Source organism: Hakea prostrata, chromosome 5 (genome assembly GCF_041222555.1).
Source record: "Hakea prostrata isolate BN-2017 chromosome 5, UWA_Hpros_2, whole genome shotgun sequence".
Lineage (NCBI taxonomy): Eukaryota > Viridiplantae > Streptophyta > Magnoliopsida > Proteales > Proteaceae > Hakea > Hakea prostrata.
This window is the reverse complement of record NC_142604.1, coordinates 20,005,412-20,020,532: the sequence shown is the minus strand read 5'-3', so window position 1 is coordinate 20,020,532 and position 15,121 is coordinate 20,005,412. Positions and strand designations below refer to the sequence as shown.

The 15,121-nt window shown below is 41.0% G+C and overlaps 1 protein-coding gene across 1 annotated transcript; it reads right to left on the bottom strand.

Moving 5' to 3' along the window:
* Positions 1–11,825: 11,825 nt before the first annotated feature.
* Positions 11,826–13,088, bottom strand: LOC149015643 (putative LRR receptor-like serine/threonine-protein kinase At3g47570). Its single transcript, XM_089154656.1, has 3 exons — positions 12,625–13,088; positions 12,015–12,445; positions 11,826–11,908 (listed from the first exon to the last, which is right to left on the bottom strand). The coding sequence occupies exons 1-2, from the start codon at positions 12,938–12,940 to the stop codon at positions 12,051–12,053; spliced, it is 711 nt and encodes a 236-aa protein (XP_089010782.1). The 5' UTR covers positions 12,941–13,088; the 3' UTR covers positions 11,826–11,908; positions 12,015–12,050.
* Between the last annotated feature and the right edge of the window lie 2,033 nt (positions 13,089–15,121).

The window sequence follows — 15,121 nt, the reverse complement described above, 5'->3', positions numbered from 1 at the left end:
AATCAAGTTCAAGAGTTGGAAATCATAGCACTGGTTATTACTTAATACAAATTGGGGGAAAACATAGTGGATTAGGTAGGGAATGACTTAGGAGCAATATTGAAATCATATGCAAGGTATAAATTAGGTTAATCATAGGCTTCATCTTAGTTTTGGTAAATAAAGTAAGTTGGTAAGCAACAAATCATGGAAATGCATAGTAAATAAAGTAAATAGGTTAATCATATGCAAGGTATAAATTAGGTTAATCATAGGCTTCATCTTAGTTTTGGTAGATAAAGTAAGTTGTTAAGCAACAAATCATGGACATGCATAGTAAATGATCAAGAGGTAAGTAAATCATAGTAAGATTGGGGAAAACATCAATGTATGAGGTAAAGAAGACTCATGGCAAGGTGTTTGCAAGGTTGCAGCACCTTGGCCATGGTCCAAATAGTAAATATGAGAATAAAGATGAGTGAGAAAGAGACTAGGAGAGAGAGTCATACCTTAAGAGTAGAGTAAGAGAGTGGAAGTGAGTGGTTGGCAATGATTAGTGGGGAAGATGCTTCACCATTACCAAGGAGGAGTTCTTGAGAGGCTTTTCCACGTTCTCAAGAGTTGCAATCATTAGAATAGGGCTCTAGCCTCGAGGAATGATTAAATAGAGTGAAGAATATTCCAAAGAATCTTTAAACTTGGGTTCAGCAACACTGTTGGTCGATACATTGGGTCGATGGTATCGACCAATAGTATCGACCAAAACATGTTTCTGCAGAATTTTACAGAATAGTTCAGCAACTCAAGGTCAAATTGCATGGGGTTTTCTCCTATAGTTCAGTCAAGAAGTCTAGTTTCGGGGAATACCTTCGAATTTTGCACAAGAGTCCGTTTGATATCTCAATTGTCTCACTTTTCATCAGTAACGCAGATTTTAACTTAACACTGATAATGTGCTCAATGGAGGAGCAACATCATCAATGTCCATAGAATGGAGTTCCGACACCACGTCATCAACTAGTAGGGTCCACAAGTCCCTTCTACCACCACTTCGAGTCTTCGGACCTACAAACACAACAATTTCCGGGTCGGGTCAAGGTTAGGTAAAAGCTGGATTTTACACATGCCATTTGGCTTGAAGAATGCGGGAGCTACTTATCAGTGGGCTGTCAACAAAATTTTCAAAGACTTGATCAGGAAGAACGTTGAAGCCTTTGTTGATGATATGCTGGTAAAGAGCATTGCAAGGACGAAACATATTGAAGATTTAACAGAGGTATTTTCAGTAATGCGAAAATACCGGATGAAGCTGAATCCAGAGAAATGTGCCTTTGGAGTTTCGTCAGGCAAATTCTTGGGCTTAATGGTATCAAAAAGGGGTATTGAGGCTAATCCAGCCAAAATACAAGCTTTGGTTGATATGGAAGCCCCCAAAACTGTTCGGGATGTGCAGTGCTTGACGGGAGAGTAGCCTCTTTGAACCGTTTCATCTCACAATCCGAAGAAAAGTGTCTACCTTTTTTCAAGGCACTCAAAGATTTGAGGGGCAGCAGGGAAGCAAAGTGGACTGAGGAATGTCAAAAAGCTTTCAAAGAGCTAAAGGAGACACTGGGAAGACCACCGCTATTATCTCCACCCGAGAAGGGAGAAGTCTTGCAGCTATATTTAGTGGCATCCCCTTCGGCAGTCAGCGCAAGACTCGTTCAGGAAAAAGACAAGAAGCAGTGGCCAATTTATTATGATAGCCACGTACTACTTGACGCGGAGACACGGTATTCTCAGATTGAGAAACAGGCTCTAGCTCTTATGATAGCAGCTAGGAACTACTTTTCCCCTTAGTAAAGTTCTTCGTAAACCTGATTTGTCTGGAAGAATGGTGGCTTGGTCGGTTGAACTCAGTGAGTTCCAAGTGAGCTTTAAGCCTCGAATGGCAATCAAAGCCCAAGCACTAGCCGACTTTGTAGTAGAGACTACTGCACCAATAGTGGACATCCCCAAACCCACAATCCCGACCATTTGGGAGGTATATGTGGATGGTTCGAGTAACAAGCAAGGAGCAGGGGCTGGAATTCTCCTGAAGAGTCCGGCAGGATTTATTATTCGATATGCATTGAGATTTGCATCCAAAGCAAGTAATAATGAGGCGGAGTACGAGTCCCTAATAGCTGGACTTCGATTGTCAAAAGCATTGGCAATAGTAGATGTAACTATTTATAGTGACTCTCAGCTTATTGTCAACCAAGTACAGGGGAAATATAGTATTAAAGAACCCCGGTCACAGAAATATCAAGAGATTGTGCAAGTATTGCAGAAAGAGTTCAGGAATTTGAAAGTATGTCAGATTCCAAGAAAAGAAAATACAATGGCAGATGAGCTATCTCGATTAGCCAATGCCAAAGAAAAGAATTTAGACCCATCGATCTATATAGAAGAGATAACATTTCCAAGTTATCACGAGAAGGAAATTTCCTATATTGAAGCGGAGCGTTGCTGGATGGATCCAATAATAGAATATCTGAGAGATGATAAGCTACCGGAGGATCCGAAAGAGGCAAGATTAATCAAAGTGCGATCAGCACGTTTCATTATACAAAATGGAAGACTATACATAAGGTCTTATTCTGGACCCCTTCTGAGATGTTTGGGTCCCGAAGGAGCGGAATCAGCTCTGGCTAAGGTGCATGAAGGAATTTGTGGTGCTCACATGGGCGGTCAAGCCCTAGCACACAAAATTCTGAGGCTTGGGTTATATTGGCCTAAGCTCCAGCAAGCAGCTATGGAATATGTTCGTCGGTGTAGCAATTGCCAAATCCATGCTACAGTATCTACATGCCCAGCTGAAACCATGATTTCGATTCTGGATCCCATCCCTTTTGCGATGTGGGGAATCGATATCATGGGTAAATTCACTAAGGCGTTGGGCGGAAGAGAATATCTCATAGTAGTGATTGATTACTTCACCAAGTGGGTCGAGGCTAGCGCCCTGGCAACCATCACTAAAAGAAAGGTGGAGACATTTGTGCTTGAGTCAATCATATATCGGTTCGAGATGCCAAAAATAATCGTCACTGATCATGGCACTCAATTCGACTATCCACAATTTGAGCAATTTTGTGGGACTTATTTGATCAAGCATCGTATGTCATCAGTGGCATACCCCCAAAGCAATGGTCAAGCAGAGGTTACAAACCAAACGTTACTTAAGGGAATAAAGTGAAGACTCAAAGCTGATAAAGCCTTGTTGGTCGAAGAATTGCAGAATGTATTGTGGGCCTACCGAACTACAGTTCGAACACCCACAGGAGAAACACCATATAAATTGGCTTACGGATCAGAAGCATTGGCATCTGTGGAAGTAATGGCTGGAAAACTGCGGGACAGAGAGTTCGAAGAAAAAGCGAACGAATAAGGACTGCTTGATGGCCTTGATTTGTTGGATGAGGTTCGTGCAAAAGCAATAGCACGAACTCAACATTATCAACGGAGGATAGCGTCACATTATAATTCCCGAGTGAGGCATCGTCGGTACTTAGCAGGAGACTTGGTATTGAGAAATACATTAGCTTTAGATCCACGCCATCAAAGAAAATTGGACCCTTCATGGGAAGGACCATATATGGTTATTAAACCAGTCGGTTTGGGAGCTTATAAGCTAAAGAACATGACAACCTAGAAAGAGTTGGATCGTTCGTGGAATGCCAGACATCTGAAGAAATATTATCCTTGAAGATTATCATTTTCATTCATGATGTAACAAATTTCAACTCAATCAATACAATTATCAGTTTTCAACATACTGTCTTTTGATTGGGGGCATCATACAACAACACTCAAGAACAGATCTAGCGACAAAATCAAAAGGCATCGGTTTAAAACACGAGTGAGTTCCTTCTACAAGGCATCGGTTTAAAACCCGAGTGAGTTCCTTCTACAAGGCATCGGTTTAAAACCCGAGTGAGTTCCATCTACAAGGCATCGGTTTAAAACCCGAGTGAGTTCCTTCTCAGACTTATTGAATTTCTACGGAAATCTCTAAGTAAAGGCATTGTTCTGAACAACTAAGACCTATTGCAACAATGACACAAGTGACTGACAAAGTTCAAGATGAAGTTAATTCCTTATTTCTTCGAATGACCAGAAGGGGCCAACCTTTACATCAAACATACATATGAGGTAACAAGAGTTGGGATACAATCTTCGTTCGGTTGAAAAAGAAAGTCATCGTCAGTGATCATTAAGAAGTTAAACAAGATCGAAGTAGCTTTGTCAGAACAAACACAGAGTCAAAAAGCAATACAGATTCAAGAAGAAGAAGAAGAAGAAGAACAGGGATTACGAAGCATTCTGCGAGTACTAAATCTTCCGCAATTCCATACTCTCTATCCAGCTTGACCGGAAGAAGTCTGATCTTTGATCAAACCTGCATTCAGGGCAAGTTCTTCATAGCTGAATCCTTTCAGAGGAGAATAAGGAGGAGAATCGTCGAGATGATGCATGATATCCGGATCTAGAGGTGGAAGGTCTGTCGTATCCTTGGTCCAGGCAGGAAGAGGAAGTCCCATCTTGGCAAACACTTCAGGATAACAATTGGTGCGGTGGGGAGTCGTGTTGAAATAAGGATTTCTCCTTAATATCGATTCCCATACTTCGTTTTCGCCATCCCGGTATGCCTGCAAGTTATAAGCGTTCAGCATGTCGACAAAAGGCTTACTGTGCAAACACTTGAAGATGCAAGCCCTGCGAACATCAGTTGGGAGAAACTCAGGCAAAGGGATAACAGCTTGCCTTTGGGGTAACGCTTCAGACCCTTTCGCCCCTGAATTTCCTGCTTCTCGCTCTAGCCGCCGGATCTTCTCCCTGGCATCATCCAAATCCGAGCGAAGACGTTCGATCACAGAATTCTTCTCTCCTGCAACCTCCCAAGCTAGGTTGTCTAAGACGAGCAATCTCAGCGTCTTTGGCTTTGGAGTCTTCCCGAAGCCTAGAAACTTCATCACTTAGTCTACTGAGTCTAAAGGCTGCTTCCACTTGGTTGTGAAAGTTACCAGTAAGACTCCTGCAACAGCTTCAAAGTTAGTCATGAGCAAAAGAAAAGTCTTCAGAACAAAAGGTAATGAAGAAAAACTTACATCACCAGTGATTTTATAAAATCACTATCTGGGATCGTGGAGAGGGCTCTACTCTTGGCAGGCATCTGAACAGGAATGCACCATTCCAGTGCCTTGTCAAAATCATCTGTCACCAAGTTAGACCTCTTCGAAGAACAAGAAGGATGAGCTACATCATCAGCCAACCTAGGGCACTTCCTAGTGGCAAAATCCTCCAGCTCAAGAGAAGGAGAGAAGGAGGATGCCAAACAAGCTCTAGAGTTGGAAATAGAAGCGGCACCAACAGGGACCGCATCTTCCTCAAATGCCAACATAGTTGCCTCAGATTCCCGAAGGGTCTCTTCAGCAGTGGCATCAATAGTACAAGCAATGGCGGAGAGATCCACGTCCTCCTTGGAAGACCGAACGGTCTCTTCAGGCAGAGGGAGCGTAGGAGAAACATTAGTAGAAACTGTGGGAATCTGATCTGAAGATTCACCAATAGCAGTCTCCTCACGTTTGGAAGATTCACCAGCGGCAATCACCTCAGAGGAAGCAACCTTCGTCGGTACTGGGGCAGTTTTCTTGCAGGAATTCGCCCTAATAAAGTCCAAGTTAATTCTAGGAGGCACTGCAAATACAAAAAAGCAGTGTCAATACGAAAATCCAACAACATACAGAGAAAGAGAAAACCCCAAATCTCTGTTAAGCATGAACTACTCAGAATATCCGTCATAAGTAAACCCCAAGTATGAATATTGTGGAGTTTACTCAGGGAGAAGAAGAGATTCGTGACATAGACAGAGCAGAGAGCTTACTTGTTCAGATTCTGATCAAAAATATTGTTGAAGGACAAGAGTACAGATACCGCAAAGGAAGACGGAATGTCGTTTTGCAAATCTATCAGACGGAAATAACTTGCAGATAGTGAGATAAGGGTGAAGTACCCTTGAAGGGCTTAAATAGCCTCAAAGAAAGATGCGATGGTTGAAAGCCTAAGGCAACCAAGGGACTGGATCAAAGAGACGCTTCGAATTCTTAAAAAAGAAGGATCAACGGTCAGGGGAAAACGGCGCTTCAAATTTGAAATTCGAAGATTAAACGAAGTTTCCACGTGGAACAATATGCACCTGATACGAGGATACTGCCAACCGTCGCACCACCATTAAATAATATAGTCTTTCCAACTCCTTGGGAGGAGTGATTGGTATAGGAATGCAAGGAAACTTTTGGACTTCGTCATAAATGAAGGAGCAGTTGGGAGTAAAAGCTCAGATGACACACTGAACACATGTCTCCCGAACGCATCTTCATGATATCCCGAACGTTATCTCCCGTTAAAGTACAAGTTAATCTACGTGGTAACTTATATCATTTACGTTTTGTTCTTAAGACAATTTTTTGGATATGAGATGAGGAAGTATTAAGGCAATCATTGGAAGAGTTCGAGATAAAGAAGAAGATTTCTATTTCATTAAGAACGTGGAAGGCCAACCCTTACAAAAAGAAGAAATGGTTTCCTATGATTCTTCCTCATTGTCAGCCAAGGAGTCTTTATCAGGATCTCTTTCCAAAGCAAACTGTGGAGGTTCTTCGGGAAGGGGCGGTGAATCAGCAAGATGCTCCTCAGTATTTGGGTCCACTGGAATAGGATCCTCCTCTTCCAAAACCCAATCAAGGAAAACCAACTTAAGCTTCCCGAAGATTTCCTTATGACACACCTCTCGAAAGGGAGTTGTGTCAAAGGAAGGGTTAGATTCAAGGATCTTTTCCCAGACGTCATTTTGCCCTGCTCAGTAAGCTTGAAGGTTGAAGGAGCCCAACAAATTGATGAAGGGGACGCTGTTCAGGTACTTCCAAATGCAATCCCTCCGAAGATCTGGTCTAATATGTTCAAACTTGCTGGGAACTGCCATTTTGAATAAGCGTTCGTTCTCCAAGGACTTAAGCTCGAGGCTCTCGCCAAAAGCAATAGCCTCCTTTTTATGCTTCCTGGCCTCACGTTCGGCAGCATTGGCACGAGCAATTGACTAGTCAAGTTCCTTCTTCAAGGAATTCATCTCCTCATCATGCTTCTCCTTCAACTCTTCGGCTGCTTTCTTCAACCGATCTACTTCAGAATTGACCTTTGCCAAATTCTCTTCACAAGTCTGCAACAAGGAGCCATTGCGACCAACTCGGCTCAATGCCTCCATGTGTTGGTAAAAGCTCAACACGGCATTTCTGAAAAGACGGAGATTATTAGAAAATCTAGAAAAGATTACAAAGCAATTGACAAAAGATTAAGAGAAATATTACCTTTTGGAGTGACGAACGAGGACGTCATCCCCCAGGGCTTCAAAGGCCTGACGATCGGTAGGCAAAAGGCCAAGAGAGCTCCATTCAGCAGCCTTCTCAGCATCCTGTGTTACCCGATCGGTCCGCATCAGCTTCCATTGAGGCATTAAGATCTCCTCGGAGTCTTTATTCTTTTTGGATTTCTTCTAGGTGGAAGCATCAGCTAAGTCATGCTTCCTCTTAGTTCGAATGGGAGAGGGGAGGTCTACCTCTTCCACCATTGGTTTTTTCCCTCTCCCGAAGCCTCAACCACCGGCTTTAGGTTCCTAATACCCTTGTAAGAAGGGTCTTAAGGCTCGAGGAGACCGTTGTTCAGCAGTCACAACAGCCCTAGCAACTTTCACCCGAAGACTCTCGGGATTCATTCTTGGAGGCACTGCAAAGAAAGACGAGAGTCAAAATAGAAAGAATTCGTAGTATTTTCAAGAAAGTGAAACGTGGCAGATAGAAAGCTCACGTTGAGCCAACCCCCAATACTGAAGGATGGAGTTGTATTCCATCTCATATCCATGTATCTCTTGATACCATGGAATTGACTTGATCTTCTCGACGGCCGCTCTGTCTTCTTTGGATAAGGGAAGGACCTGGTTACCCTCAGAGTATGAAGTGTATTGCTTCCAGACGATCGGGAAGTTAAGACCTGATTGAGGCGCTCGGCAGAAAAAATATCGCTTGCGCCATCCTTTATGATTGGAAGGGCAAGTTCCTTTGGCAAGAATGCTACCCGTCCAGTCAAGCTCAACTTTGTTGCGCTTAGAAAGCACAACCCAACCAGGAGAATGGGAAACATAAAGAACATGAAAATGTACAAAAAGAGGAAGAGAAGGCGTGATGCCAAGTTCAAAGCATAAACCCAAGAAGCCGACGATGAGAAGCCAGCTATTGGGAAGAAACATTCCAGGACAAATGTCCCAATGATTCAGAATGGCTGCAAACAAAGGATTGAAGAAAGGAAAGCGAACCCCACTTTCTAGTGCATCTATATACAGGGAAAATTCGCCCGTATGGGTCGAATCAACTCTCTCTCTCATCAGATCTGGGAGCCCTAAGATGGTACGAAGAAGGAAAGTCAAAACCCTGGATGGCTAAAGGAAGATTTTCCTCATTATAGGAGGAAGCGACGGAATCAGGTCCACCGGTGGATTTGGTAGTTTGTTTGGACAGCCCAGAGGACTCGACAGTCATCTTAGGAGTCATGGATGGTCCAGACTCAGGAAGGGCAGAAGAAGTCTCAGTTTTTTCTTCTACTCTTGTTTGGCTAACGCTGCGAAGTCACGCCGGAGAGCGATTAGGGTTTTCTTGTCACTATCTAACGCTCGGAGGGGATAGAAACAAAGGCCTCATCACCACTATCGCTTTACCGGGCGCTAGGCACGGGGAAGTCTCGGGAGAAACCCTACTATCCTCCATTACTAAAAGGTCTAATTGTGGTTTCCAAAGAAAAAGAAACTTGGAGATAGAAAGTAAACTATGCAAAGGGATCAGTAAAACTTACTGAATCACTGAGGCAGAGAGCTCGAGAACGAGAGAATCGTAAAGGCGCGAAGAAGACGACGAGGTTTCAAAATTCCAGACAAGAAGAATGAAACCTACGAAGACAACGAATCGCTTTTAAGCACCCGCACGAGTGTTTGAGGACGTGTACGATCGAGATTAATTCGGCATCAACGATCGAGATTTGAAGACGGTTCAAAAGTTTGAACTCACGAATCCAAAACCAGGCGTTCAAAAACCGTCATTTTGATTGTGTGAGCCACGATAGTTTCGATTGCAAGAGGATGCGTGGTGGCACCCTCACAATGCTCGAGGAAAAAGTGACACAACCGCATTAAATGTGAAATGACATTTAATGGGTTATGCAAAGACTATTGCTTGAGGAAGAACCCGAGTTAAAAACCAAGCCCTCGGGATCAACCGAACGCTTGGTCCGGGGGCTCATGATATGGAGAAAATATGATCGACCTTGGTTCATCCTTGGTTCGATCCTCGACTTCGGTCGAGGCGAAGGAATCGACTCGCTTCCGAGCAAGCCGAGGTTCAGGAGGTAGCTTGTTGAGGAAGAAAACTAAATCAGCCACAAGCACGCCCTAATCTGATACTTTTGGAGTAGGTTAATTAACCTAATGACGGCTAGCAGAATTCAGCGGCTGTCACTCAACACTATCATATGGATAACCATCAGATAATAGTCGGGTTATCCTAGGAGTCCTCTACTAGTCCAAACTAGTAGAAGTCTATCACTCAACGGATCTATCTATTAAGATCCAACGACTATCCGAAGAAGACTCAAATACATCCAAAGAAGAAGATTCGAATGTACACTCTATATAAGACATTACCTCCCCACAAAGGAGAGGACAGACGAGAACACTCAGATGCTTACTATCTGAATCGTATTCTTGTTATTCATTCCTTAGCTCTGTGCTCTAGCAAAGCCTTTTGTGATTAAGTTCATCAACTGACTTAGCCTTTGGAGGTGGACTCCCGATCCCAGCGGTCAGGCCACATCTGACGCTTTATTTTGCAGGTCATTCTCAGGAGATCTAAGGGCTGAGCAGATTTTGGACACATCAGCACCTAAAGGGGCTGGCTCAGTTGGTAAAAACCAACGCCTCATAGTATGAGGTTAAGAGTTTGATCCCTTTGGGGCAAGGGTCAAAATCCAGTGTATCTAAATTATATATAAAATCCATTGAGGATATAGTTTAGGCATACATAAACTGTTTGAAATGAACCTCAGTGCGAATGAAAAGAAAGAAAAAAATGTCTTATGTAGATGAAATATCTTTCTTGATGCTTGATGCTTGATGCTCTAGAAGATGAAAAAAACAAGAACGCTTCTTTTTTTAGTACACGGAATTCAAAAAAATTCATAAAAGTTCTCTGTTGACAAATAGAGGTTACATGACAGTGTGATAACCAAACCATACACTAATCATAGATTGAGGGAGATCGTCAGCTCCTTGGAGAAGCTATTAGGGTTTTTGCATTAGGAAACTATGCTACATTCCAAATAAGCCCTACAAACTCCTTTTGAGATTTTTTCCCCCTCTTTTGTACTGATACTTTTTAATACTGTAAATGAAATACTGTCCACAAGGGTCGAATCCAAGACCTCTCTACTGAGATGTGTGGATCCATTGAATTTAAATCTAAAATAGGAAAGGAAACCCGATTTAAATCTAAAATAGGGAAAGAAACCCAAGGCTACTCTCATGGAGGTTAAACAATACCTTCCCTCGTGCCAGGAGGATCAAGGAAGCCACCCTTGTTGTTTTCCCTCTTCTCTACTGAATTTAATAGATTGCTATAGGTCAGATCACTTGGCAAGAGTGCTATAATTAATATAAAGTAATTTATACCCTTCTACAGCTCAAGAACTCTTCTTAGTTGTTGATAAAAATAAAATAAAAATATAAAAAAAACTTAAGATTTCTTGCATGGTTTCTACATTTGCATCCAAAATTTGATTATGATGGCAATTTAGAGTATTCTTAGTTTTCATTCTCTTTTCCATTGGAGCTTACTGATGATTGTAAGAGTGAAGAATAAGAGAGATCCATTTGCTCTGTTGGAGTTAAGAAATAACATGATCTTGATTGTTATGGAGCACTAAGTTCTAGTTTTTGTTCTAGTTTCAGCAAGATTTCTTGACAATATTCAACAATTTTGTTCCCAGAAGACTCATAGCACAACTCTTCTTCTTTTTTCCCAACATTTTTGCTCTTTTGTAGCATTCATTATATATATGTACATAGATACTAATAAGGTTACACGTGCAAATGCACATAATACATTGTTTATTCAAAAATATAAATTACCTAAAATTATTTATGTAATCCATTTTACATTGCATATTATCCAGGTCAGACTTGGACAATTTCTATCTTTTAAAAGGAAAATCTCCTTTAAAAGAAAAGAATCTAATTTCAAATACGTTTCTGCAACTCCTACTATGCATTTGAGCTTGAAGTTGATGTTTTCCCTTTACTTTAGGTTGAGATGAGATGTCTCTTCATCACATCCAAATCTTCCTTACATGAAGATTGTCATGACTAGTACACAGGAAGAAGATGGTGACATATGAGGGCTTGATTCTTCTCCAAGACCCCTCTTCTTATAACTAATTCAATACTTGAGCAAGTAGCTAGGAGGAATCTATGGATTTCTTGCAGCAAAACCAGATTGATGAGCCAGTTAAATGAAGAACCGAGGACGATCCCATAATAAAATACAGAAAAGTTAGTAATAATAATAATAATCAACAAGAAAATGTAAATCATAAGAAACTTGGGATCGATGTTTAATCAAATGAAAGTAGAAGCTAACCGGAGACTCATAAATAGTCATTTTAGTTTAAATTTATCTGTGAAAGAAACTCACAATATGACAATTAGAAATTCTTCTTTACAATTGGTTTGCATTTGCAGAAGACTCCACCAATTACTGAAAATTTCTCCTTTTGTCGTTGACCTTGAACTTGCTCATAGAAATCCACATACATGCTGCATGACCACAGAATAGTCAGTGTTACTTATATTACTCTTAACATCAACAACAAAAAAACAAAAAAACAAAGAAAAGAAAAAAGAAAAAAGGTTCAGCTTTCACCTTCTAGTTAGGTATAGTTCTTCTGAATTGATTGAGTCATGCTTCATGAAAAATATTCTTGATTACATGTAGTTCCTTCACAACATCGTTCATTTGCATACGTTCTCTGGGTGACTCCATGGAGCACCGTAATGCAATCTCAATTATTGAAGACAGGCAATCATGCAATTTATCTGTCATATGACTAGGACTTTCAATTTCGTTGACAACACCCTCTTCAATTTCTTCTCTATGTTCTCTCCTGCCTAAGAGTGTGGGATCCAAAATTTGCATCATGCATGAAGGTAAAGCCGCCTTTGCAAAGTCATGGAGGTTCAAGTCACCAGTAAACATTTGATCTGTTGGCCTTTTTCCTGTGAACATTTCAAGTAAAAGAATCCCATAGCTATACACATCTCCTGATGTAGTTGCCCTTCCACCCATGCCATATTCTGAAATTACAAACCTCTTGCTATTAGTATGGCAATTGGAGATTTCATATATAGCACAAAAAACTATAGTTTGGGTATAGAAATTGTGATCACATATGGATATAGATATTGTGATCACGTCACCCAAATTAGCTATTTTATCAAATTGGATTGATTCAAATAAAACATAGATTTATTACCTGGTGCAGCATAGCCAATAGATCCTTTTAATCCAATCGTACTAGTTTGATCCTGAGATGAATTGTCTTTGTGATCTAAAAGTAGCTTCGCCAAACCAAAATCACTAACATGCGCAACCATATCATGGTCAAATAGAATATTGCTTGGCTTTAGATCACAATGAACAATTGTTATATAGGAGCGGTAATGAAGGTAATCCAATGCAAAAGCAACATCAATTGCAATGTTCAATCTTTCAAGAATATTTAAATTCCTTGATCGATAGTGTGCCTCTACCGGCGGATGCAGCCATTCATCTAGGGTTCCATTAGCCATGAACTCATAAACAAGTGCCTTGAAATCTTTTCCTTTTGAATCAAGACTTGAACAACAAGTTAAAATGCGGACAAGATTTCGATGCCGAATGTTTCTTAGAGCATTACATTCAGCTGTAAAGCTCTTGTATGATTTTGAGTTTTGAAGGTTGAGTACCTTGATTGCAGCGGTGGTTTCACCTTGGTTGATAATCCCTTTATATCTGGAGCCAAATCCACCAGAACCTATGAAATTAGTTGGAGAAAATCCTCCAGTGGCTTGAAAGAGCTCCTTGTAAGAAAGATTTAGGAATTGATTACCCCTTGATGGTGCAGATGGAGGTTTGCTTTTTGATGTTCTTATCCAATAGAGAGTAAGAAAGGAGGATATCAAAAGAAAACCAAGAACCACACCAGCTATTGTCAAAACTACTCTAGAAAGATTGGATCTTTTTTTATTTGTAGATCCATGGTTTTTGCATACGAGATAGGTGTAACTCTGCCAATTCCCCCACAAAGCTTGTCATTTCCATACACAACAATTGCACTTGCATTTCCAAATATTCCTTTTGTTGGTACCTCTCCCTCAAGATTATTGAACGACAAATTCAAACTCTGCAATCCCATAAGTTTTGTCATATCATTCGGGATTGGCCCGGTTAAATTGTTGTTTGAGAGATCCAACTCTCCAAGTCCCTTCAAAAGGAGTCAATGAGCGGGAATGGTTCCCCTCAAAAAAATTGTTCCCCATATCAAGATATTCCAAACTATTACAGTCACCAATGGTGGAGGGGATTTCTTTAGACAAATTGTTGGGCCTTTGAGATAGCGCACTAGCTGGGCCCAGAGATTAAGTGGTTTGGAGTTGATTAGGTATTGGACCTTGGAGGTTGTTTACATGAAGGGTTAAATATTGGAGTTGTTGACAATTTCCAATGCTAGAAGGGATATTTCCATTCAAGTTATTGAACTCTAAATGGAAATCATACACGAGTGAGGTTGCCTATGGAGGAAGGTATCTGTCAGGAGAGTCTATTTCCACTCAAGTCTAGTCTTTGAAGGTTTGGAAGTTTCCCAATAGTAGATGGAATATTACCTTTGAGAAAGTTCTCCGCCATGTCCAATCTAGTTAAGTAGATAAGATTCTCCATCCCCATAGGAATAGTTCCAAATATTTGATTGTTTCCCAATCGAGTATTGAGAGTGGTGATGAGATATTCACTTTAATGTTGGGGAATTTGACCCCTAAAATTATTATATTGTAGTTCCAAATGCTCAAAACGTGTAGAGTTGACCAAAGAATTTAAGATATCTAAATCACCACCTTCCCTTGTTCCACATTGATTTGCGGCTATACTCAAATGTAGAAGATTTTGAAGATCACCCAAGTTGTTAGGGATAGGGCCAGTGAAAGCGCAGCCACCTAAATCAATTGTTTCAAGTGTAGAAATATTGGAAATGGAATTTGGAATACTCCCAGGGAAAAGGTTTCGTGCGATGTCTAGGTTTATGAGATTAGGAAGAGAGAGGCCTATGTCTTGAGGAAGACTCCCATGCAATTGGTTTTGTGCTGGAAATCGTTTCAAGAGATGAGAGATTATACATTGAGATGGGAAAGTACCATGAGTTGTTTCCAACAAGTGCAAGAAAGTATGAGGCTTGATAGTTGGCTAAGGGATGCAAGAATGCTCCATGTGGTCATTATAACCCAAGGAGATAACGCTGAGGCGAGGACATGTTCCCAAAAAGAAGGCGGTATGGTTCCTTGAAGACATTACGATTAATAGAAATTATCTCTAGCTTTGACCAAAGAGGTAAAAGAGTTCACTTGGAATCATCCCAACAAAATTGTTAGCAGAGATAAGTGAATTTCTCTTAGATGAGTGCGGTTAGCCAAGCTAGGAGGAAGCTCTCCTTTGAGGCTGTTGTTGGTCAAAACAATATCTTGTAGTCGAATCAAATGACCAATCTGCGGGGAGTTCACCATCGAAGCTATTGTTTGCGATGTTAGGAAACAAGGAAAGAAAGATTTCCTATGAAAGGAGATATCTTACATCCCAAACGCCAAAAAAACATATAAATTCAGAGCTAATAACCCTTTGTTGTTGACGGTGGCCGCATGTGACCCCATCCCAGTTGCTAAATTTGATTGAATCATTACAAGAACTTAGTGCTTCATATGGATCAAGATCAATTTGTTTCT